The 27,874-nt window shown below is 37.6% G+C and overlaps 1 protein-coding gene across 9 annotated transcripts in view; it reads right to left on the bottom strand.

Annotated features, from left to right (window-relative positions):
- LOC126380322 (collagen alpha-1(I) chain-like) overlaps positions 1-26,867 on the bottom strand; it is a 41,153-nt gene extending 14,286 nt beyond the window's left edge. For all 9 annotated transcript variants that reach the window (XM_050029656.1, XM_050029657.1, XM_050029658.1 and 6 more), the window contains exons 1-2: positions 26,796-26,867; positions 15,393-15,453 (exon numbers count right to left, since the gene is read on the bottom strand). In XM_050029656.1, coding sequence (XP_049885613.1) covers positions 15,393-15,417 — 25 coding nt within the window. In that variant the 5' untranslated portion in view covers positions 15,418-15,453; positions 26,796-26,867. The remainder of the gene's footprint in view (positions 1-15,392; positions 15,454-26,795) is intronic.
- Positions 26,868-27,874: the final 1,007 nt, after the last annotated feature.

The following is a 27,874-nucleotide window of genomic DNA, read 5'->3' as shown; positions in this document are numbered from 1 at the left end:
GCTGCGCCACCGAGCTCCTCACTTCGGTGACATATTGGATGTAATAAAAATTAAAAGGAACATGTCCTATAGGTATAGGGGTTTTTGTTTAGTAGGTACTTATAATATTTTGATCTATAATATTGGCTCCTTCGTTAAAAATATAGGACGAAAATTCAAATTCAAATTTTTTTTAATTTAGTAGGTAACATAGTTTTACTTTGAATCGTCATTTTTTATATGACGAACATGTCATCCGCCTAAAACTACTGCTTGTTATAGGTGATAGGCAGAAGGTTCATCATATCCATCTCCCCCAGATTGAAAATGCATATCCACGAAAGTAAGTTTGAAATTGTTTAAGTTTTTATAACATACTTACTTACCTAGGAAAGCGTGCGGTATATCCTCCTAATTATAATTTACTAGCTTTTGCCCGCGACTTCGTCCGCGTGGCTTGTTATAAAAGAAAGATCTTTGTGTGTGGGAGTGCATATCAAATTTCAAGCATCTAACTTATGCAGTTTAGATATTTTCATACATTTTTTTTTCCGCTAATTCCCGTTTCCGTGGGAATTTTGCAATATCCTGGTGCAACTAAGCTTTAAGTTAACTAAGGTACCTGCATGCCAAATTTCAAGCGTCTATCTTAAGTGGTTTAGATTTTTCATACAAAAGGATTTTCCCGCTAATTCCCGTTCCCGTGGGAATTCCGGGAATTCCTTTCTTAGTGCACCTTTACGGTACCTAAGCTACGTCCCTTCCAAATTTCAAGTGCCTACGTTTAGCCGTTTATGCTGTGCGTTGATATGTCAGTCAGTCAGTTTCTCCTTTTATATATTTAGATTACTATCGTGTTAGATTTTTTAAATAAATACAGTATACCGCTGCGAAAAATTCTTCGTGAGAAACGTAAATTCCACAAACTGTGGAAACTATATAAAAACCCATTGGACTATGATTCTTATAAAATGTTGCGTAAACGAGCTGAAAAAATGACAAATATATGTTTTAGTAACTTCGTTAAATACTCCGAAAATAAAATAAAACAACATCCAAAATTCTTTTGGTCTTATATTAAATCTATTTTGTCTAGTAATGGACTACCACAGACTATGACTTACAAAAGTAAAACTACGTCTAATGGGCAAGAGATTTGTGAATTATTTAGTGATCATTTTCACTCAGTTTTTGAAAATCCTAGACCTGATTCTCTGAACTGTGATTCCATGGAGCAAGTAACTGACCCTCCACTCGACATACACAGCATTGAAATAAATGAAAACAAAGTTCTCAAATGTCTAAAGTCACTAAATATTCACAAGGGGGCTGGGCCCGACGGCATTCATCCCTTATTTATTAAAAACTGTAGTGACGCTTTAATCTTGCCTATATGTGTGGTTTTTAAAAAGTCTATAACTGAAGGATGTGTACCTAAAATATGGAAACAAGCTTTAGTTACTCCTATACCAAAAGGCTCGGCCAGTCAAAACGTTGAAATGTATCGGCCAATATCTAAACTTTGCCAGTTCAGTAAAGTATTGGAAAAACTTGTAACGGAGCAACTTTTTGATATAATTCGTCGACATATTGTTCCTAATCAACATGGTTTTTATAGAGGTCGTTCTGTTGACACAAATTTACTTACTTTTACGGATGTAATTCTGGACGCAATGGACAGAAGCTATAGCGTTGACGCCGTGTATGCCGATTTTGCCAAGGCATTTGATAAAGTTTGTCATTACACATTATTGCTAAAGATTTGGCGGCTCGGCATCCATGGCGATTTGTTTAGGTGGATAAAATCATATGTAGAAAATAGGAATCAATGTGTTACACTTCAGGGATATGTCTCGCAGTCCAGGTCGGTCACTTCAGGAGTCCCGCAGGGTTCTCACTTGGGACCCTTGCTTTTCACGCTTTACATTAACGATATGGTGAAGTCCATGCCTAATTCGAATGTATTACTTTATGCCGATGATACAAAAGTGTTTAGAGTTATTCGGAGCTCTTCCGACTGTGACTTATTACAAAACGATCTTAATAACTTTGAAAACTATTGCAAAGAAAATTACTTACATTTAAACAGTGATAAATGCTTTGTTATAACTTTTACGAGAAAGAAGAAACCTATAAGTTATAATTATAAATTAGGTAATGTAAATCTTAACAGAGTTACACAAATAAAAGATCTCGGCGTTATTATGGATGATAAACTGTCTTTCATTCCGCACATAGACTCTGTGATAAATAAATCTTTTAAACAGCTTGGTTTTATACTTCGAATCGGTAAACCTTTTAGAAATGTACTTACTTATAAAATACTATACTAATAGCTTTGTTCGCAGTCGTCTAGAGTTTGCGTGTGCTGTGTGGAAACCATATCATTCTATACATATTAACAGAATTGAAAAAGTTCAAAAGAAATTTGTGAAAAATCTTAACTTTAGATTTTGCAATGAACAACTAAACTATTATGATTTATCAAAATTTTATAAATTACAAACTCTGGAAGACCGACGTGATTGTGTTGACTCCGTTTTGTTATATAAAATATTACATAGCTTGTTCGATACCCCCTCATTGTTACATAATATTAATATTAGGGTTCCCCGCAGACGTGAACGAAGTTGTCGTAAGAAGGATACTTTTTACATCTCTCGTTCTAAAACTTCATATGCTCAAAACATGTTTATTAAACGTGCTTGTAAATTATACAACATGAATAAGAAACTTCAAAATCCATACTCCATACTAATATTATAAATGCGAAAGTAACTCTGTCTGTCTGTCTGTCTGTCTGTCTGTCTGTCTGTTACTCTTTCACGCCTAAACGGCTCAACGGATTTTGATGAAATTTGGTATGGTGATAGATGATAACCTAGAAATGGTCATAGGCTATAAATAATCACGCCATCGTTCTTAGGGGGTAGGCAGTTGGCAGATAACTAAATTGATTTAGTGATTTGTAGTCGTTTTTGTTGGGACTTTTGCTCTTTCACGTCTAAACGGCTGAACGGATTTTAATGAAATTTAGTAAGGTAATAGTTGGTTATCTAAAAACGGTTGTACGATCAAATTGATCACGTCATCGTACTTAGGGGGTAGGAAGTAGGCAGAAAACTGAATTGAGTTAGTGATTTTTTTATGGTTTTTGCTGGGAGTTTTGTCTATCATGCCTAAACGGCTCAACGGATTTTGATGAAATTTAGTTAGCTGATAGATAGTAATCTAGAAAAGGATATGGCCTATTAATATTTATGCTATCGTACTTAAGGCGTAGGCAGTAGACAAAAAACTAATTACGTTAGTGATTTTTAATTGTTTGTTTTAAAAGTTTGCCTCATTCACGCCTTAACGTCTGAACGGAATTTTATAAGACTTGGTTAATTTAAAGATAGGATCTTAGGCACGGACACAGGCTACTTTTTATGGCGGGAAAGTACCTCATTCCCGCGGAAATCTAGATTTCGTGATCGTGTCAAGAAGCGCATGACGCCATAGCTACTGGAATGATTTCGATGTTTTTTTTTTAAACTGAGTGACTTCAAGTTAGTATTTGATCACTTTTCTAACTTAGAGGGTAGGTAGGCGCCATAATTTAGGGAATTTATGATAAAATTTTGATGCAACTGTCTTTATAAACAGTTATATCTCATTCCTACAGGAACCTACACATAGCTATAGCTAGCTATCTATTAACATTAAAACTCTTTCTAGAATCACATTACGCCAATTAATTGATCTGATTTGTATAAGTTTTTTTATTCAACTGACTGTTACATTACATACAGATAAAATCTAATTACTTACACCACATAATTAATATAGTACTACATGACTAGCTACGCTTTAAACTTGAGGAGGTAATTCGATAGACATTTATACGAACTTTAAGCCCAGTAATCAATCATAGTAATAAGGTAATACTCATTTTAGACAAAGAAACGGATAGGTAATCAGTTCGTCAACGAAATTATAACACCTACACTTAGTTTGTTTACTATTTAACGAGGGAAAATAATCCTTACTAATATTATAAATGCGAAAGTAACTCTGTCCTGTCTGTCTGTTTCGCTTTCCCGCTTAAACCTCTCAACCGATTTTGATTAAATTTAGCACAGACAATCTTTAGACCCTGAGAAAGAAAATAGGATACCTTTTATTGCGAAAAGAAGGGACGAAGAGATTGAAATAGGGGTTGAAAGTTTGTATGGGATATTTTAATCTATACTTATAATAAATCTGTAGAGAGGTCAATTCTGTACATTAAATATTTTTTCAAAATAACTATCAGGGGGTGATAAGTGGTCGATACTGATGCCAAAAATGCAATCAGTAAAAATTTTGTCTGTCTGTCTGTCTGTCTGTCTGTCTGTCTGTCTGTCTGTATGTTCCTTATAGAAACAAAACCTACTGGACGGATTTTAATGAAACTTGGTACAATTATTCTTCACACTCCTGGACAGGTTATAGTTTACTTTTCATCACGCTACAATCAATAGGAGCAGAGTAGTGAAGGGAAATTCTTTTGTATGAAAAATCTAAACCACTCAAGTTAGACGTTTGAAATTTGGCATGCAGGTACCTTAGATACCGTAGAGGTATACTAAGAAAGGAATTCCCGAAAATCTTACGGGAACGGGAATTAGCGGGAAAATCCTTTTGTATGAAAAATCTAAACCACTCAAGTTAGACGTTTGAAATTTGGCATGCAGGTACCTTAGATACCGTAGAGGTGTACTAAGAAAGGAATTCCCGAAATTCCCACGGGAACGGGAATTAGCGGGAAAATCCTTTTGTATGAAAAATCTAAACCACTCAAGTTAGACAATTGAAATTTGGCATGCAGGTACCTTAGATACCGTAGAGGTGTACTAAGAAAGGAATTCCCGAAATTCCCACGGGAACGGGAATTAGCGGGAAAATCCTTTTGTATGAAAAATCTAAACCACTCAAGTTAGACCTTTGAAATTTGTCATGCAGGTACCTTAGGTACCGTGGAGGTGCACTAAGAAAGGAATTCCCGAAATTCCCACGGGAACGCGAATTAACGGGAAAATCCTTTTGTATGAAAAATCTAAACCACTCAAGTTAGACGTTTGAAATTTGGCATGCAGGTACTTTAGTAAACTTAAAGCTTAGTTGCAACAGGATATTACAAAATTCCCACGGGAACGGTAGTTAGCGGGAAAATCCTTTTGTATGAAAAATCTAAACCACTCAAGTTAGACAATTGAAATTTGGCATGCAAGTACCTTAAGTACCGTAGAGGTGCACTAAGAAAGGAATTCCCAAAATTCTCACGGGAACGGGAATTAGCGGGAAAATCCTTTTGTATGAAAAATCTAAACCACTCAAGTTAGACGTTTGAAATTTGGCATGCAGATACCTTAAGTACCGTAGTGGTGCACTAAGAAAGGAATTCCCGAAATTCCCACGAGAACGGGAATTAGCGGGAAAATCCTTTTGTATGAAAAATCTAAACCACTCAAGTTAGACGTTTGAAATTTGGCATGCAGGTACTGTAGTAAACTTAAAGCTTAGTTGCAACTGGATATTACAAAATTCCCACGGGAACGGTAGTTAGCGGGAAAAAACATTTGTATGAAAAAATCAAATCTAAATAAAAGGAGAAACTGACTGACTCAGTGACTGACATATATCAACGCATAGCCTGAACGGCTAAACGTAGGCATTTGAAATTTGGAAGGGACATAGCTTAGGTACCGTAGAGGTGCACTAAGAAAGGAATTCCCAAAATTCTCACGGGAACGGGAATTAGCGGGAAAATCCTTTTGTATGAAAAATCTAAACCACTCAAGTTAGACCTTTGAAATTTGTCATGCAGGTACCTTAGGTACCGTGGAGGTGCACTAAGAAAGGAATTCACAAATTCCCACGGGAACGCGAATTAACGGGAAAATCCTTTTGTATGAAAAATCTAAACCACTCAAGTTAGACGTTTGAAATTTGGCATGCAGGTACTTTAGTAAACTTAAAGCTTAGTTGCAACAGGATATTACAAAATTCCCACGGGAACGGTAGTTAGCGGGAAAAAACATTTGTATGAAAAAATCAAATCTAAATAAAAAAGAGAAACTGACTGACTCAGTGACTGACATATATCAACGCATAGCCTGAACGGCTAAACGTAGGCATTTGAAATTTGGAAGGGACATAGCTTAGGTACCGTAGAGGTGCACTAAGAAAGGAATTCCCGGAATTCCCACGGCAACGGAAATTAGCGGGAAAATCTTTTTGTATGAAAAATCTAAACCGCTTAAGTTAGACGCTTGAAATTTGGCATGCAGGTACCTTAGTTAACTTAAAGCTTAGTTGCAACAGGATATTGCAAAATTCCCACGGAAACGGGAGTTAGTGGGAAAAAAACATTTGTATGAAAAAATTGAAACCGCGTAAGATAGATATTTTCAATTCAATTAAATTATTTATTGCATTCCATGTAGTACAATAGGGTGTTACATAGGCATAGGAACTAAAACATGGACCCTATAGGGCACAGCAACGTTGAAGGGAAGAGAGGAAGTGTGTATTAAAATTAAAACTCAATGAACAATCAATTAAAAAAAAAACAATTCAATCAATTGATTCAATCTAGCACGCATGCATACCTTAGTAAATATAAAGTTTATTTTTGGCTGTATTTTGAAAAATGGGAGTTATTGGGAAAAAAAAATGTACTTATGAAAAAATCTAAACTGCATAAGTATGCACTCCCACACACACAAAGATCTCTCTCTTATATAACACGCCACGCGGACGAAGTCGCGGGCAAAAGCTAGTGTTGATATATTTTGTAACTCTTTAAACTCAGTAAAAAAAGCCTTCAAGGCCATATAATGCTTTAGGATAGTTTGTACTTGTTTATTTAGTCTATATTACGTTTCTTTTTTATTGTCTTTTTGAATGTTTTTTTTTTTATTATTATTAATTCTCTTTAAAGGGATGATTCCAACTAATTACAACGATTACTTACGTCAAGATATTCAGTAATCTGCATCTTTAATGTTTATCTTTGACCTTGGAATCATCCATATTGTTTGTTCTTTAATCTTTTGTTATTGTATGTTTATTATTTTTTATTAAAGTAAACTACCCTAGATAAATTAAAATGGAAGTAGTAAGTAATTTAAGTTACAGACCACATTGTTGTTAATTATAATTAATTAAGGAAACTATAGGTCTAAACTAATTACCATAATGTAATACTTTCATGTAAATGACCGTTTGTTTCTTAATATACATAAATAAAATAAATAAATAAATAAATATGAACTTGTGTTGTAAGTATATGTAGGTATTTTGAATTCTTTATGTGAAATAAAAACATGAAATCATAATTAAGTAGTATAATACTTACTAAACTAATATATTCAGTTTCACATTGTTGTTATATAGTCGCAAAAGTTAAGTACGCAAGATTATTTTGCACGGAATAATTAATATAACTTAATTAACTTACTTTATACCAAGTTGGCAGACCCACACAGAAATCTGAATATAATCTGAATGCTAATTGTTATAGAAAGCGACCGTTAGTATTTCACGTGACACAAACGTAACAAACAGCCTATAAACGTCCCACTGCTGGCACAGACCCGGGAAAACAAAATATCCGTTTGATGTATACTGTCACTTAATTCTGTCGAGTTATAATCATAATCATACGCCGATAAACACAGCACTACTTATAATGACAAGTCAGGATAAAAGGTGTTTTATTGTTAGCGGTGTGACAAACAAGAAAAAAAATCCTGTTTGTCATACAGGTGTGACAACCTGGTGTGACCACGAGTCCGGAGGGTATATAACAGCCTCCGTGGTCTAGTGGTTAGAGCTGTAGGCTCACGATCTGGAGGTCCGGGTTCGATTCCCGATGGGGACATTGTCGGAATCACTTTGTGAGATTGTCCTTTGTTTGGTAAGGACTTTTCAGGCTTGAATCACGTGATTGTCCGAAAAAGTAAGATGATTCGGTGCTTCGGAGGGCACGTTAAGCCGTTGGTCCCGGCTATTAGCCGTAAAAACACCTCCACCAACCCGCAGTGGAGCAGCGTGGTGGAGTATGCTCCACACCCCCTCCGGTTGATTGAGGGGAGGCCTGTGCCCAGCAGTGGGACGTATATAGGCAGTTTATGTTATATATAATCATAATCATTTATTGCAAGTCACAGTTTTACATAGGTGGTATACAAGATATGGTAGGTGCATTGTGACGGTCCGCTGGGGCACAGATATTGGCCAATATAAAATTTTGGAAAGGTTTCTTAAGTTTCTCAACCGGGGGGATATGGAGCGACTCCACTGATTCAGCCTGCACTGTCTCCTAGCAAAACCCTCTTCTTCTTCTATCGTGTGGGTTGTGAGGTGAATTACCAACCTCATCAACCCTGGTGTCAGGGTTACTATTGAGCCGCCAAAGGCCCCTGACACGACTCATGTAACGACTACGTACTTACATCAGTAAGTAGTAACCGGGCCCAACGGCTTAACGTGCCTTCCGAAGCACGGATCGTCTTACTTTCGGACAATTAGGTGATCAGCCTGTAATGTCCTAACCAAATTAGGGACCACAAAGTAATTTTTGTGATATGTCTCCACCGGGAATCGGGAATCGTGAGCCCAACGCTCAGCCACTGGACCACGGAGGCCGTTAGCAAAACCCTAGAAAACTAGCATAAGACTCTTGACTACCAGTAGAAATTATGGACTTTCAATTTCTATACTTACTAGATAGTATAGCAATTGGATCGTGTACTAGGTTTAAGATAAATTATGAAATTCTGGTTACTAAATTAAGACAGATCTAAAGTAATGAAATTTTTTAGCTATTTAACTTATTTATGAATTTTAATCAACAAAAACGTAATATTAAGTCCCAAATTTTATCATGTTTTTCTATGACGTCACAGTGTGCTTTTCCATACGAATTACATAGTAATTTCGCGTTTTGATGTATAGTAAATTTCTTTCAAATATTTTTCCTCTCAGACGACGTCCTGAGCCGAGGAGGTTCGCGCCCAACTGGGCATCCTCAGGCCTGTTGTCTTAAACGTTGTACCGAGTGAGAGCCTTCAGCGCTCCCCATTCGTCCGGCCAAGTAGTTAATGCCATCTACGGCAAATCTACAATAAGTTACGTCAAAAAAAAGTTTAGTAAAAAGTAACTGATTTGACTAGTTGGAAACCCTATTATGTATATTATGTGACGTAACAAAATAGTCACAGGTTAGGCCTGTCAATAGTTTAGGTATCTATTTAACAGATGAGCAGTGATTAACATCAATCGTCGCCTATGAACCGTGGTTTCATCACTATCAATTTGCTACTGGTTTCTCAACAATTTTTACCCACAACCCGCTATTTACACAATGATTTATGAAGATGAGACATTATTAAGACCTTGAAGCTTACTGGAGGACTTATATAACCGTAGGAACTTACAATTAGTTAAGTAGGTTCAGTAATACACATAGGTACCTGCTACCTGTATTAAGTACCTACATAAACTCAGATACATAATCTGAGCGACAATTGGGTTGTCCTATGTCAAAGAAAAAAAAAATATGAAATCCTGATTTTTACTAAATAAAGACAGATCTAAAGATGACAAAAAACGTTTTCTATTTAACTTATTAATTAATTTTAATAAAGAAAAATATTATAATAAGTGAGACATTTCATCACGTTTTTCTATGACGTCACAGGTTGCTTTTCATACAAATTCCATAGTAATTTCGTATTTTCACGTTTAGGAAAGAGACCTAACTGATTTAACTAGTTGGAAACTAGCCTATTCTGCTGATCAAGAGGTACCAGCAAAACTAAATTCTTCCGCATTTGTATGCATAAAAGTACTTACCATGTCGGCTGTCAATGAATTTATTTATGTAATCACTATTACAAAACAGAAAAGGTTGATTATTGTTTTGTTAATTTAATAAATATCGGATGTCACGCAGTGGTAATCTGATGACGTCATCAGAATTTTTCAAATTAAGAAATCAAAAACCAACTTTATCGGTTCTGTAATAACTAAATAAGAAGTGATTATAGTTCCGTATACTTAAATTTAAAAATTCTAACAGCGTATACGACGCGGAAGAATTTTAGCCTGCTTTCGGCTGTTAGAAGACTAACTTGGGAGTGGCTTTTGTTATCTATCTACATAACATAAATAGCCTATATACGTCCCACTGCTGGGCACAGGCCTCCTCTCAATCAACCGGAGAGGGTATGGAGCATACTCCACCACGCTACTCCACTGCGGGTTGGTGGAGGAGGTTTGTTATCTATCTACTTCTGTAGAAAGGGGGTGAGGTAAAATTAGCTCGGGGCCCGATACGAATCGGTACGGGACAGAGTTACCGTTCTGTATGGAGTATTTCTTTATTCTATGCGGTGCGGACAAAGGACGTAATATACGATCCCGACGACCCGATTACTCTAGCCACAGAGACAGCCAATCAGTTCGCGACACCAAACACTTCAGGACCCCGATACCGACCCCGCCGGCGTGGTCGACGATTTCCTTTAATCAGCGCTTATCGCTATCGACCCACTAGGGTCGATTAATTCTTTCAAATATTTTTCCTCTCAGACGACGCCCTGAGCCGAGGTTCGCGCCCAACTGGGCACCCTCAGGGCTGTTGTCTTAAACGTTGTACCGGGTGAGAGCCTTCAGCGCTCCCCATTTGTCCGGCCAAGTAGTTAATGCCATCTGCGGCAAATCTACAATAAGTCAAGTCAAAAAAAGTAGGTGCGGACATTTTGATTTAGCGTTCGTCTGTACTGGCCCTTACTGTAAGTATTACGCCGATGTATTCCTCGTTCTGTAATAGGGTGGCCATCTAATTAGCCGCCACCATAGATCAGATGCGTGTGCTGTTTGCGACACAAGATGTGAAGTGAACGGTGGTTGGGAACCCAACATATCTGACGCAACCCGCCGTCGGCCATTGTCGACTGCCGATTTTAATGGATATATAACGCTTTGCAGACACCTTTGACCTTACACTTAAAGAATGGCAGGCGGAAATCGTATGGAGACGAACATGGTTTCAACATTTTCATGTCACATTACAAGGCATCACACCTCGAAGAGGTCGGAAGAGGTGTAAGTATGTTTAAGTCCCATGTAATCTATTTATTCATAATTAAGCATGTCATATTAATAAATGTTTAGTTATTATATTTAAGCATGTCAAATCCCTCACTTTAGCTGTACACCACCATTCTATTCAATAGTGTATCATTTACTAATTTGTGGTTAACGGTGCTGGTGACACAATTATTATCTCCTGTTAATCAACTCTTTTACTTAAGTTTTTATTGTGAACACTGTTTGTTGACCCTAATAAAAAATAATAATAAAAAAAAAGTAATAGGGTGCGAGCCTATAGGCATTATATTTTATGCCATCTGCAGCAAATCTACAATAAGTCACGTCAAAAAAAAAAGAAAAAAAATGCTATTAACCTGGCACAAATCCTGGAAACCACGGGTTTATTATTAAGTACTTATTATTATTTGTGTTTGAGAGGCCTCGAACTGATGGAGCCCGAATGGCCGCTGCGACCTAGCGAGATCTATTGTGATTGTGACCAAATCCCATAGGTACATTTAATACTCCTCCTCTAGACCAATCCGTTCGATTAGATCGAGCGTCTTTTTGGGAGGAAGCTCCATGACCTCCTGGGGATCCATTATGTTTGCCCCCCAGTGCTCGGCTTCTACTGCGTAAGAGAGCCTCACAGCTGCACAGCAGGTGTAATGGCGTCTCATCCTCCTTTAAACAGAATCTGCATAAAGGGGACTCGGTCAGCTCCATTCTATGTAGGTGCTTGTTGAGACTGCAATGCCCCGTGGAGGCCCTTATTAAGATCCTTACCCGTTCCCTAGTAAGAGTAAGGACCACGGGATATCAATTATCTATGATCCAAAACTTGAATTCAAGCTCATCATCATCAGCCCATTAACGTCCCCACTGCTGGGGCATGGGCCTTCCTTATGGATGGATAGGGAGATCGGGCCTTAAACCATCACGCGGGCCCAGTGCGGATTGATGGTTATTAACGACTGCTAATGCAGCCGGGACCAACGGCTTAACGTGCCTTCCGAAGCACGGAGGAGCTCGAGATGAAAACTTTTTTTTTCGTGGTCATCCATCCTATGACCGGCCTTTGCGGAAGTTGCTTAACTTCAACAATCGCAGACCGAGCGCGTTTACCGCTGCGCCACCGAGCTCCTCGAGCTCTTCAAGCTCACAAAGTTGAATTCAGTGGTTTAGACCCCTATCCGGGATTAGAACCCTTGACACTAAGAAGTACGTCACAGGTTCTCCAAAGAGCGCTATTACGGCTTCTATGCTGAATCACTCTTTTTAAGCCCCATTATAATGGCACCATTAGAACACAGTTCTGCCTTCCCTGATAGGGATTGTAGGCGTACTGTCTGTCTATGTTTGTGTGTAAACAGAAGCCTTTTCGTAAGTGCTTACCGAGTCGGCGGTAAGCTGTTGAAACTCTAATCTAGGATAAAGATTAGAATAAACATATTCTAACCACGTATTGTTCGAGTGATATCCAAATGGGTTGGATTTCATTCACAAGTATAATAAATTTCATTAGAGCACCGCGGGCGGTCTTGTGCATACCTTCACTACATAAATTTACAGCTGTCTACCTTAATTGGGTGGGCAGAGACCCCAAAAAATATATAGGTGGCGCTGTCCAAATTTGCCTTCGTTTAACCTTCTATCTTCATGGATAACAGACTTCAACAGAAGCATCTTTTATAGAAAGAAAGAAAGAAAATATTTATTTCCATATTGGACGCCATATTTACAAACTTAAATTACAGAAATTAAAAAAAAAAAAAAACAAAGACAAAAAGACAAATAATTACAGACATTATTTATTTTATTTTTGTTTATGGGTAAACAATGGTGACCCTTATTATTACACCCAGGCACAACACATCGTCCACCCATTAGGTATTATTCTGAACAAAATAAAGTGAAGCAATATAGTTGGCAACATAATTCTAAATTCAATTATTTGTATTTATGCCTCTGCCATTATTCTATTTTTGAATAATTATGTACCCGACCAATGAGAACATAGGTAATTTAATTATCACGTTAAATCTAAACGGCCCCATCTATATTTATGTCAATTTGACGTTCTCAAAATATAAGTACTGTTATTCCATGCTAAATGGTGGTATAGTGACTACTCCCATTGATACGTGGTAAACATAATTTAAATTTATTCTGGAATTACTGGCGATTTAAAGATTAGCGGGCAATGTATAGGTTAGTTTGTTCGGTTGTATTGAGCAGCAGTTAAAAAAATGCACTAACACCCCCTCTCGCTTGGCAAAATCCACTCAGGTTAGCATGTAAAAATAACAACAAAAGAGTACTTACACGTACAGTCAAAGGTCGCAGTTCAAAGGGGAAGCAAAACAGAGACATTCATTCGTAGTACACGCTAACAGATGGCAGTAATGGTCTCATAATGGTTCTATATTTACAAAAAGTTCATTACTTATTACGAACATTTGGAGGTTTTGAAAGACTTCAATTAATATGTAAACATTATTACTATTTTTAATATTCTGATTTAACAACAATTGGAGCGATTACTACTGTTCACTTTGAGCGAATAACCTCTTTAAGTCTTCAGTCTTCTTCTTGTTAAATAAAGAAGTCACAGAACAGCTAGAAGAACATTGTAATATTTGAAATAATCTGTAAGTTAAGTTCCTGTTTATTCTTTCTGCAATTAAGGTATTTTTGTTGTACCCAATTATTTTTCCCTTCGTAAGATGGCGCTAGTCATATTTTAGAACACACTATCAAAGTTTGCTTACGATTTGATAGGGTTCCGAAGAGTGAAGGGTACAGGATTCAGATCATTACGTATGTGTATGATCAAAAATCCTTTACAATTTTTGAACGCGTGCTGTTGCTTGACGGCAATGAGCCGCGTAAAAATTGATTAGTGGATATACGTTCATTCTTAGTGTTTTTTGACACTTTTTAGAATGAGGTAGAGGATATTTACGGTATATTTTATTTATTTACCTATTATCATACATAATACTGGTCTGAAATAAGCGAAAAAATACCTAGATATTACTATACAGGTTTACGACCACGACTGCGTGGAGTTTCATTAGGTTATGTATCGATTGATGCGCTCCCTATTTGTTTGTCCGACAATCTTAGCGGTCCTGAGGTGAATTTATAGGTCAGTCGAGCGAATTACATTTTTGCAATGAACCTACCTACCTGCAGTGAAATCTATGAAGTAGATAATCGGCTGTCTTGAACGTCGTCGTGATATTTTGTGTCTTGAGTTGTAAGTAATTTAATTTGATTTGTAAGACAAGTATTATGTCTCGATCAGTTGTCATTTTTTAATGACTATAATTTATAACTTACCTATTACTATGTACCTACTTCTATTATAACTACTAAATTATATTAATGTAAGTAGGTAAACAGTAGTAGGTAAGTTATAGATAAGAGCCCCGTTCTTGTCGGTGTAGCATTCTCCTTCATCATAAGCCCATTAACGTCCCCACTGCTGGGGCACGGGCCTTCCCTATGGATGGATAGGGAGAACGGGCCTTAAACCATCACGCGGGCCCAGTGCGGATTGATGGTTATTAACGACTGCTAATGCAGCCGGGACCAACGGCTTAACGTGCCTTCCGAAGCACGGAGGAGCTCGAGATGAAAACTTTTTTTTTGTGGTCACCCATCCTATAACCGGCCATTGCGAAAGTTGCTTTACTTCAACAATCGCTGACCGAGCGCGTTCTCCTTAGGTTCATATAATTATTATTTCGCGTATGTTATCGTGTTAGAATGTTAATTATCAGAAATCAATATAAGACAATGATAAAAATAATCTATGTGTTAAATATAATAGGGTATTGGTCCCTTATTCCTGCAGGTACCTAATTTTATTTTAAGTTATAGGTGGGTAGTTACCGTCATTTTCTTATCCGTCGAAAAGGAAAGGGACGGATTATTGACAACTGTTAATTTTGAAATTAATTAGTGAATGAATAACCTTGATATAATATAGAGACATTCAGAAATAAATCCACATACTATAATATGCGAAAGCAGTTTTATCTGTCTGTTACCTTTTTAAGGTTAAACCGCTGAACCTTTTTGATGACAATAGTGGAAGACTTAGGGAAAAACATATAGTTTTTGTCCTGGAAACCCCATAAGGGGATGGAAAAAATACGTGACGCACGCGATAACCGAAGTCCACGCGGATAAAATCGCATGCGGAAAGCTAGTATGTTATAAATTTTATAACATACTAGCTTTCCGCACGTTTTATAATATAAAACGTAAATACTTACTGAAAAACGTCAACGAACGTAGCATGGTGTTGGTGCTGCCGAATAGGCCCTAAAACTAAATCTGAAACAACAAAAGTAAATAATATTAGTTCTCTCACGAGAAAGCTTGTGTTAGAAGTGCCTCGAGTCAAAGGAAATTATGTTATGTTATGTATCAGTTAAGAGATAAAACACGCAGAGAAAGCTTGTTGAAATCCGGAATTCCACATAAGACACCAAGGTACCCACAAAATACATCTTTTATAGGTATTGTACCTTTTGCATTACTATTTTCTACTAAACACTATTATTTACTACTAATCATTGTACTTCACGCTATTACAGACTGTTTACGAACAGAGAAAGCATTTTCCCACGGGTATAGATTAAAGGAGGAGGATTTGAGGAGCTCAGTGTTGCGGCGGTTAACGCGCTCTGTCTGCGATTGTTGAAGTTAAGCAACTTTCGCAAAGGCTGGTCATAGGGTGGGTGACGACAAAAAAAAAGTTTTCATCTCGAGCTCCTTCGTGATTCGGAAGGCACGTTAAGCCGTTGGTCCCGGCTGCATTAGCAGTCGTTAATAACCATCAATCCGCACTGGGCCCGCGTGATGGTTTAAGGCCCGATCTCCCTATCCGTCCATAGGGAAGGCCCGTGCCCCAGCAGTGGGGACGTTAATGGGCTGGTGATGATGATGATTAAAGAATAAGACGTACTTATCTATGAACGGTAACTCTCCGCCCCGCACCAATTCGTATCGGGCGGCGACTTCACCCCCTCTAGTTCTGGGTCTTTTAATGGCCGTAAGCCGCTAATGAGTAAAGAACGTAGTAACATACACTGCTTATATACGTCCCACTGCTGGGCACAGGCCTCCCCTCAATCAACCGGAGGGTGTATGGAGCATACTCCACTGCGGGTTGGTGGAGGTGTTTTTACGGCTAATAGCCGGGACCAACGGCTTAACGTGCCCTCCGAAGCACGGAAACATCTCACTTTTTGGGACAATCAGGTGATTCAAGCCTGAAAAGTCCTTACCAAACAAAGGACAGTTTCACAAAGTGATTTCGACAATATCTCCATCGGGAATCGAACCCGGACCTGCAGATCGTGAGCCTAACGCTCTAACCACTAATAAAAGACGTAGTATTATTTCCTATTCTATGGTAAAGGGAAGCTCTTTGACTGCCTAGCTCGCTCACACTTACGTTTTGTTTGGAATGCCCGGGGTATAAATATCTAGCAAGTCAATTAGCAAAATAAAATTTTCTTTCGTCTTTTTACCACAATTTGTTGCGAGAAAAATAATTAAACGGAACATTTCGAGTCAAAGGAAATTATGTTATGCGGTTTTGTGTGCGTGCCCGACATTATAATTATTCTTCTTTCTCAAACCCTGGAGATAGTATAGTAGGGTTCGGCCATTTTTAAGGCACTATCCGTGCGCTAACTAAGTAGGTCAAAGAAAAATTATACATTGCTAATCTAAAAATAGAAGGCACTCCATGATCTTTAAAAATCATTTACGTTTTGACAGATAACATAACACAAGTTCACGACTACCTATATCCCAACGGGGGTTTTACAGGCTACGTTCCCTAAAACAATGGCCCCGATTCCTGCAAACACCGCCTAATTTTATTTTAAGTTATATCCGTCATTTTCATATCCGTCGAAAAGGAAAGGGACGGATGATTCACAGCTCTTAATTTTAGGAAGAATGAGTAAATGAATGTGTCGGGTTATTGACTGATGTAAAATTTTTAGACGGTTGGTTTAGATTTGTGCTTAAAATTGACGTGTGTTCCATAAATTTTATGCTTGTCAATTACCCGTCCCTTTCCTTTTCGGCGGATAAGAAAATGACAGATATAACTTAAAATAAAATTAGATGGTATTTACAGGAATTAGCACCATTATAGATGGCGGTTTCCAATCGACGTTCCCCAAACACACGATAGATAGCGTTGTTCAGATTTAACGTGATAATTACCTATTTTCTCATTGCTCGAGGTAAATAATTATTCAATTTAAATATAATGTAATGGCGAAGGTATATAAAAATAATTGTTGCTTGATTAGGATCAGTATAGAATTATGTTGCTACCTATATTGCTTCACTTTTATTTTGATCAGAATTATTGCTTATGTCAGACATCCATGAAATTAGAAGGTTTAAACTTTAGGCAAATCTGCACAGAGCCATCTATATTTTTTTGGGGAAAGTAGCCTGGAAAATCCCTCATTGGGGTCGTTTGAGGTACATCCATCGCAAGATGAACTAAGTACCCACACCATACCACCATTACCAGCTTTAACTGATTGATGAATTTTCATAACAAAGGGTGGAATTTTTGACTATGTTTATTGATGACGTCATATTTGTGTATTTTTAAACAAGTTCCATAGAAATGTATCGTTTTGACGTTTCGTAAAAGTATCCTATTAGACTGGGTTGTCCATTAGCCAGGTGCCTTTTGCACTATTAACCTGTTTGTCAAAACTTACAAGCCATGCATTACAAGAAATTTTCTTGTATAAAATTTCATTATTATAAGAATGTGTTTATCAAAACTACACTTGTAAAATTACACGTTACAAGTGTCAATATTTATATCTCAAGTACATTTTACAATCCCTCTACTTTTTTCTCAATCAGCTCGCGACACCAAACACTTCAGGACCCCGATACCGACCCCGCCGGCGTGGTCGACGATTTCCCTCATTCAGCGCTTATCGCTATCGACCCACTAGGGTCGATTAATTCTTTCAAATATTTTTCCTCTCAGACGACGCCCTGAGCCGAGGTTCGCGCCCAACTGGGCACCCTCAGGCCTGTTGTCTTAAACGTTGTACCGGGTGAGAGCCTTCAGCGCTCCCCATTTGTCCGGCCAAGTAGTTAATGCCATCTGCGGCAAATCTACAATAAGTCACGTCAAAAAAAAAATCTACTTTTTTTTGATAAACGTAATTTACACGTACTTGTGAGTAACTTGTAGCATGTGAACGTGTAAACTTGTAAGTTTTGATAAACACGGCACAGGGGTGATGAAGTCTTTCATTGATCTCACAACTTGCAACCTACACGAGGGAAGAAGGTTGTCCTATTGCCTATTCTACCGGCTCAAATATCGCATAGCGCGCTAAAGCTATGTGACCATGATTTGTGGGTGAACTGTGGACATCATAAGTGACTCCGTAACTGAATTTCGAATTACAATATTTCAATTTATGTTAGTAAGTACAAAAGTAAAATAAAAGTATGAAGTACGCTAGTTCAAATACACAACATTGAAAAGCGTAAGAAATTCAGTGACGGAGTCATCATAACTTGGTGACGCAGTAGGTACAGAATAAACGTAAGTATAGTCCTGTCCTGACATTTCACATTACACAGTCACGTAGCAGAAGTCAGCAATTAGCCTCCAAGTGGGCCGAAGTTATTAGTGTTGTATAGACTGCAGATATATGCAAGTAGAATGCCCGCAGGACATTCTATTTCCATACCAAAGCGATCTGAAAATGTCAGGAATGACTGGGAAAGCGTGACCAGTACATCACTTGGGGCTACGTGGTACTATCAACTGTCACTTATTTCTCACGACACTTCAGGAAATTCAATTCAATTCAATTCAAAATCTTTATTTTCAGACTATTGTCCATAGATGTTAGTAACATAGTACTTAATCCTAATGTTAGTAGACTAATATATATTTATGAAATCAAATTAGAGTCGTCTAGCGGGAGGAGGTATGTGTGCGTGCAGTCGCAACCATCGCAATAAGTAACAATATTTAATTAATTTGAACGAGGGACTTTCCAATCGGAGTTCCCCAAAAACACGATAGATGGCGTTGCTAAGTTTTTTCTTCGTTTAAACTTCTAATTTCATGGATAACACACATAATATGCATCTTTTATCTTTGTTTTTGGATATAAACTATGAGCCTTTTTATTACATCAAGGTACAATTACAACTTCCACACTATTCTGATCAAAATAAAGAGAAGCAATATCATTCTATACTTACATAAAATGATCCAAATATCAAGCAACAATTAGTTTTATATTTTTTGAATAATTACGTACCTTATGAGAAAATTGAATTATCATGTTAAAAGAGAACGCCATCTCATCACACACACACACACACACACACACACACACACACACACACACACACACACACACACACACACACACACACTCACACACACACACACACACACACACACACACACATACACATTACACACACAAACATTCATCCACATTCTCACAATCACGCACACTGACACCTCAGATCACAAGACACTCATTTCATTACTATTTTCTATTATGTTCTATTAACATAAAATAATCCAAATATCAAGCAACAATTAGTTTTATATTTTTTGAATAATTACGTACCTTATGAGAAAATTGAATTATCATGTTAAAAGAGAACGCCATCTCATCACACACACACACACACACACACACACACACACACACACACACACACACACACACACACACACACACACACACACACACACACACACACACACACACACACACACACACACACACACACACACATACACATTACACACACAAACATTCATCCACATTCTCACAATCACGCACACTGACACCTCAGATCACAAGACACTCATTTCATTACTATTTTCTATTATGTTCTATTAACTTGTTTTTAAAGTTTTCAGTTCTTTTTTTTTATTGCACTTTTATCTTCTTCTTTGTCGTGAAATGTGCCATATAAAATGTAACTCTTTTATTGTTTTCTATTACTTACTTTTGTTTATTCTAAATTGTATATTAATATGTTATAATAGTACTGTTATGAAAGGCTAGCTCGCCGGTTTATTTAAATATGTTTGGTAATAACAAATGTTCAGGACCTCCGCGATACAGGGTTTCCCTAGTGCGGGGTCCGCCAGTAATGTATACATGTTTAAGTTTTTTGATAAATAAACATATTCTATTCTATTCTATTCTATCCTATCTATCGTGTGTTTGGGGAACGTCGATTGGAAAGTCCCCCATTAATTTGTGCAACAGTCGCCAGAGACTCGCAAGTCGCGTAAGAAATAATTATGACTTGTAAAGATTATAATTTTATAGTGTTCTGTTATGTTAGTATAATAGAAATATTTTGTTCCCAGTAACTAGTTTCCACGAAGACGCCACGAACAAATCCATAATATACTTAACTAGTAATATACATGTGTCAAGATCATAAAATGAGATAATTTGTCTCACGACTCGAGTATTTTTATTATGTCCTTCAATAGCGGTTGTAGTTCGGTAAATACAGTACATAGGTTAAGTAAGGTGTTTGATAGGGATCTAAGATGTCGAAAAGCAAGTGAGTTCCCATGGTAACGCCGGTGCAATCCATTGTGAATCAGTGAAAACTGAATGTATTTTGTTTGTAACCACTTACAGATGTTTGTTAACCGCAGCTTGAGTACTTGATTATCATTTAAACATCTTCAGACTACATTGAATTAATTTTCACGTATGGTGCAATTCGAAGGAAAATGTTTGGCAATTTGAAATTAATTCGTACATTTTTGATAAAAATAAAACATACTGGGATTCAGTTCGTCGTGAACCTTGGCTCAAATGTTGTTTGAGAAGATTATGTCAAGGAAACGAAATGCCATTCAGCATTTTTATGGCATTCATTATTGTGGGTTTGCCTCGTATGGCATATACTAAGTACTTAGTCGGACAAATAGGCTAGTTTCCAACTAGTCCAATCAGTCACTTTTTACTAAACGTCAAAACACTAAATTACTTACTATACAATTTGTATGAAAATCTCGGACTTATTATTACGTTTTTCTTAATATAAATAAGTTAAATTTAAAAAAGAAAACGATTTTCGTTAGTGTTAGATCTGTCTTTATTTAGTAATCAGAATTTAATAATTTAAACACGCCCCAATTGGGAAACGCTGAGAGCTCTCGCTCAGCAGCTTAGAGATGATGGAGGAAACAGCAGCAGTCGAATGTTTGCTGATTAGGCGTTTCAATGGCTAGAGCAGTGGTTCCCAACCAGTGGTTCGCCGACCACTGGAGGTCTGTAAGATCTAAAAAGTGGTCCGTAAAAAAGTCAAAGGACAGTGGGTGTAATAGGTCTAAGAACGTCCACTGATGAGACTTGCATTTAATGAAAGCATAGCTTAAGCTTATTACACGGGCTTACATTGACAAAATTGAAGATATGCTTAGAAAAGGTATAGTATGATCTACTCTGAACCGGCATGCGTGTATAAAGATGATTGATGAATGTGGAGGAAGCAAGAGAAGTGTGTCAGGATCGAAGCAAATGGAATTCTATAGTCTCTGCTTACCCCGGTGGGAAATAGGCGTGGGTTTATGTATGTATGTAACTATGTTAGGTATCTAATGATAAAGATATTTTTGGGTTTGAGTTTATCATTTCAACGTGAATATTGCGTTGGTACGTTAAAAACATATCTTTCTGTATCCTACCGACGCCACATGCAATCAGTTTTCACAGGCTAACCGCTAAGTCGACCGCGTAATTTTTACAAATTTGTGGTCCCCAAGAATTCAACCTCCGACCCAGGTTTCCGCAACCACCGCACCGGTGGATTTCATAAAATTACTAGAACACATCGCGTTTACACATAGATATGGCTATTTAGTTCTAACTTGAGATATTTTTTCGAGGTTAATTAAATGATGACTTAAAGATTCTATCTATCTATCTACCTATCTATCTACTTAAATAAGATAAGATAATTAAATAAGAGGAAGGGGAGGCCTTTGCCTAGCAGTGGGATCTTATATGCTAGATTAGATTATTAAGAAGATGGACTTTCCAAGCTACGTTCCTTAAAATATATATAGATGGCGCTGTACGGATTTGCCTTGCGAAATAAACATTTCTCTCTTTCTCTCTTTCTCTCTTTCTCTCTTTCTCTCTTTCTCTCTTTCTCTCTTTCTCTCTTTCTCTCTTTCTCTCTTTCTCTCTTTCTCTCTTTCTCTCTTTCTCTCTTTCTCTCTTTCTCTCTTTCTCTCTTTCTCTCTTTCTCTCTTTCTCTCTTTCTCTCTTTCTCTCTTTCTCTCTTTCTTTCTTTCTCTCTCTCTCTCTCTCTCTCTCCCTTCGTTTAACTAATTTCATGGATTACAGACGTATTATGCATATGCATATTTTATTTTTGTTTTTGGTTGTAAGTGATGACCTTTTTTATTACAACCAGGCACAATTACACCTTCCACCCATTGTTATTCTGATCAAAATATAGAGAAGCAATAAGGGTAGAAACATAATTATATACGTAAGTAAATAAGTATCAAGCAACAATTATTTTTATATATGCCTCTGTCATTAGATTAACATACATAACAAAAACAGCCTATATACGTCCCACTGCTGGGCACAGGCCTCCCCTCAATCAACCGGAGGGTGTATGGAGCATACTCCACCACGCTGCTCCACTGCGGGTTGGTGGAGGTGTTTTTACGGCTAATAGCCGGGACCAACGGCTTAACGTGCCCTCCGAAGCACGGAATCATTTTACTTTTTCGGACAATCAGGTGATTCAAGCCTTAAAAAAGTCCTTACCAAACAAAGGACAGTTTCACAAAGTAATTTCGACAATGTCCCCATCGGGAATCGAACCCGGACCTCCAGATCGTGAGCCTAACGCTCTAACCGCTAGACCACGGAGGCTGTTATAAATAAATAATTATGTACCCCAAGCAATGAGTTCTTTTGGGGTTGCATTAGGGAATGCAATCAGGACTCGAGGTCGCAATTTCGAGATCCCGAGGGGTTGGAAATATGAAAGAAAACAAAAACCTTTATTCTTCAAGATTACTAACTAAATAATTAAGTTTTCTTTGGAAATCAGCATAATCGAAACAAAAAGTATAACTCAAGGAGATTCACCCAATCCTGTCAATCTCGAATGGGATGACGTCATGTTATGCTTCGGGATTGATCCTGAATAATTAGACGATAACAACAGCCTCCGTGGTCTAGTGGTTAGAGCGCTAGGCTCACGATCTGGAGGTCCGGGTTCGATTCCCGATGGAGACATTGTCGAAATCACTTTGTGAGACTGTCCTTTGTTTGGTAAGGACTTTTCAGGCTTGAATCACCTGATTGTCCGAAAAAGTAAGATGATTCCGTGCTTCGGAGGACACGTTAAGCCGTTGGTCCCGGCTATTAGCCGTAAAAACACCACCAACCCGCATTGGAGCAGCGTGGTGGAGTATGCTCCGTACCCCCTCCGGTTGATTGAGGGGAGGCCTGTGTCCAGCAGTGGGACGTATATAGGCAGTTTATGTTATTTAATTAGACGATAGCCCGCGAGATCTGGATTTGGCATAACTACTTGACCGGTTGTCGAATAGTAGCTCATTTTCTCTCGTGTTGGGTTGTGTTGTCAGTGCTCGTTCTAACAACCCTCCTGATGTCAGGGTTACTATAATAGCTGCCAAAGGCTGACATGGCTCGTATAGTTACCTACAAGATATGATGGTGGTACTTGGCACTGCCGTTGTAAAACTACATGCAAGTGTTGTACTGTTTTTTTTTTGTTTTTTTTTTTATTACGGCAATGGGTTGTTTTACTGTTATCAAAATCAAGTACTTTATTGTTGCGTAACAACACAGCAATAAAGTAGGTACTTACTTGCATTTGAATTCAAATTCTAATACATGATAAATCTTATGATTGGGTATCCTAGGTCAAAGTTAAATTATGAAATCCTAATTTTGTTGTTCAATTGTTTAATTTTCAAATATTTTGACTACTTTCATCATAGATAATAAACGTAATTTATTTAAATATAGAACAATTACATAATAATAAAATCGTAAATTAAGCAAGGTATTGATCGAGGCATTCCTTGCAATAAAGTTTCATCACTACCGCCAGGACCAGTTGTCTTCTGACGCTGCTCTGCCCACCCTGTATGGATTGCGAGCGTGACTTCTGAATGTAAGAACTCTTATAAATTATTGTCTTCTCTGTTAAGAGTTCGTTAAGATGTTATCCCCGGAGAAAGCAAAAGTACGATGAAATAAAAAATAATCTATTGTTGCATTCTTACCAGCAACTGATACGAATACAGCTACGGTTAAACTGTTAATTAGCAGTTCAGAATTTATTGCTCTGTATATATGTATCGGGATTCTAGATACATAAACTCACGCCTGTAATCCCAAATGGGTTAGGCAGCCACAAGTAATGGGAAGACTGCAGCAGCGGCAACAACTATTGGATACGTCCTGAGATCGATCTGATGATGTGCATCAACCAATGTCCTATACATAATGGTCCAATTTATTGAAAAGTATAAAATCTCTGTAGGATTTTACAATATGGCCGTTAAGATAACAGCTGAATATGTTGTATTTTACTTTTTTTTTTGTTTTTTTCTTTTTTTTTGACGTGACTTATTGTAGATTTGCCGCAGATGGCATTAACTACTTGGCCGGACTAATGGGGAGCACTGAAGGCTCTCACCCGGTATTGTATTTTACGTCACGAGTATTAATGTATATACGTACACTTTGAAACCATGTCGCATTAAATTTTTTGTCAAATTAAACTGTAAGTCTCATTAAATATGATAGTGCGACAGGGTTCTAAAGTGGGTACATGATATTGGTCATGACTGTACATCAATTTGTTATTTTTTTTTATTAAATAGGGGACAGACGTCCAGACGGATCACCTGGTGGAAAGCAACACCAGAGGGATCACAAATGTCTTGCTGAATGTAATATACTATACATGTGACCAGATCTTAGAATTGATCATTTCATGATGTGTTCGATAATTTCATGAAATGGAATATTATTCGTTGGCCACTTCACGATGTAGTTCGGCCAGATCAATGAACACAAAACCTTTAACGATATGAGCTACTAAATGCATGATTACTTCTTGATATGGCCAAACGTTGCCAATCATATCGTAAAATTAGTAACATTACCACCGGTAGTGGCGCTGGTGTCGATTATATTTAAAACTTGATTGATATTATAAACGATGACTTGATGTAATTGTACAATATTCCATATCGATTAGGTAAATAATTTTAAACCTAAGAAATTAATCGACTACTTATTCGCATTTTTATAACACCACATAACATGAACACGGCAGTAACGATATATGGCCAAACGTTTATTGAAATATCATTAAACGTTGACGTTTCAACGATCTATTCATGAAATGGTGGAGCTCATCATGAAATGATTCTAAAATCTGGCTTCGACATAATATATTATACAGAGTGTTAATGATACTGTACCCTATACTGAGGGGGATGATTCAGCTCATGATTCTGAGTTAATATCAAGTGGTATTTTCCATCGCAAAACTCACGAAAATGTTAGTGTTTTTTTTTAGTTATTTTTCCGTTACATATTTTTGCGACGGTAAATTCCACTTGATATTAACTCAGAATCACGAGTTGTATCATCCCCTTCAGTATTCGGTGAGTACGGTGTCACCAATACCATTTATAATTAAACATAATTTGAACAATTTTAGCGAAATACTTAAGTTCTTATTAACATAAACAGCCTATAGCGACGCGAGAGCCCATTGCTGGGCAAAGGCCTCCCCTTAATCATTCGGTGGGATTCAGTTTTTATTTAGCAGATTATATACTTAGATAAATACTGAATATGAATATAACGGCCTCTGTGGTCCAGTGGTTGAGCATTGGACTCACGATCCGGAGGCCCCGGGTTCGAATCCCGGTGGGGACATATCACAAAAATCACTTTGTGATCCCTAGTTTGTTTAGGACATTACAGGCTGATCACCTGATTGTCCGAAAGTAAGATGATCCGTGCTTCGGAAGGCACGTTAAGCCGTTGGTCCCGGTCACTATTTACTGATGTAAGTACGTAGTCGTTACATGAGCCATGTCAGGGGCCTTTGGCGGCTCAATAATAACCCGGACACCAGGGTTGATGGGGTTGGTATTCCACCTCACAATCCACACGATAAGAAGAAGAATACTGAATAAAAAAGAAATACGAAAGAAATAATATTGAAGATAAACTGATTTACAGTTTGTAAATTGATAATAACTTAAAATTAAAACAATTCGCTTGAGCTTTGCGAGGGCGGGCGGGGTGACTAGAGTTTTTGGGCGGATCGAAATAAATCTTCACAAATTAGTTATTATGCACATTATAATAAATTAGTAAATGATTATTTCAAATTAGCGATTTACGATATAATAAAAAAATATTTTAATTAAGTAGGTAGGTTCCTACTCCTTAATTAAAATTTCGATTTCCATTATAAGTCATCCAAAATTCACTAGGGTTGCCCACCACTTAAGTACTTAACTTAAACTTATTTTAAAACAATAATAGCCGAAAAAAATTAAGTTTGAAGGTGCCACTCACCGTCTGCGTACGGAGCGCTCGCGTCGGATAGGACTGCGGCGTGGTGCGTGTGCGGCGGCTTATATCAGCGCGCGCCACCACCGCGCGCGAAGGGATGCGCAGGCGCACAACACCACATTATAAACGCAAGTGGTTTTGCAAAATATCCAGGTCAGTTTGGAGCTGAAGCCACTCTGTGGTCACCTTACTCTATGGGGCTTAAAATAAAGTGTTTGTTTTACCACTATTTGCGGTGTATGTTACTGAGTATTCCCAAAGCGATTATTGAAAATATGCAATTTAAGAAGGTAGCGGTCGCTTAGTGGTAGCGCTTGACTCTCGTTCTAGATGATGTGGGTTTGATTCACGCCGGCGTCTATAAGTGTTTTATTTTACGACGATATATATTAAAAGTGTGGTTATTTAGGTGAATGTCAGCCAGAGAAGTTTCATTCTACTGCTTACACTAATCTTGGTGTGTCGACGCCTGAAGTGAATGTATGTTACGTATTTGCAAACTCGCGATGGTCGCAATTCCACATGACCTAGGCTAGATTAGGCTGAACCATATGACATCAGAAGAAAAAAAAGACAACCTGCAGCCGCTCTTACTGGCGTCTTAAATTAAAAATATGATTTCAGAATTCCAAAATAGTCATTTCATAATTCCATAGCTTATCATTCATTATTCCACAAAGAAAAACAAAAATAAAAAAAGCTGTCCGAATGCATTTAAAAGCTTTATCATGTACCTATAATTGTTTTGCGCGTTTCCACCGACCTTGTCTGTTATGTGATAGTGATTATAATTGCAGATAAAACTGAATGTGCTGGCAGCGTGTGCTTTCAGCATTTAAATAGATTATGATCACTTGCAAGACCTGCGTTAGGGGAGTGTCTCAGGGGATGGGCTGATGATTGCGCGACTCAGGGGATGATTCTCTCCGGTCTTAGTATCCATGATAAGCAACGTGACATGACTATTTTTTTCTTATTTTTTTTTTCATTTTTGCAACGGTTTACACCAGGAAGTTAGACTTCACTTGACCTAACCTAACTCAAGCATTTTGACTTAATTGGTGCTTAATTCGAAAAAGACA

The sequence above is a fragment of the Pectinophora gossypiella genome, chromosome Z (assembly GCF_024362695.1).
Source record: "Pectinophora gossypiella chromosome Z, ilPecGoss1.1, whole genome shotgun sequence".
Lineage (NCBI taxonomy): Eukaryota > Metazoa > Arthropoda > Insecta > Lepidoptera > Gelechiidae > Pectinophora > Pectinophora gossypiella.
Note: the sequence above shows the minus strand (reverse complement) of the source record. Positions and strands in the feature narration are given on the sequence as shown.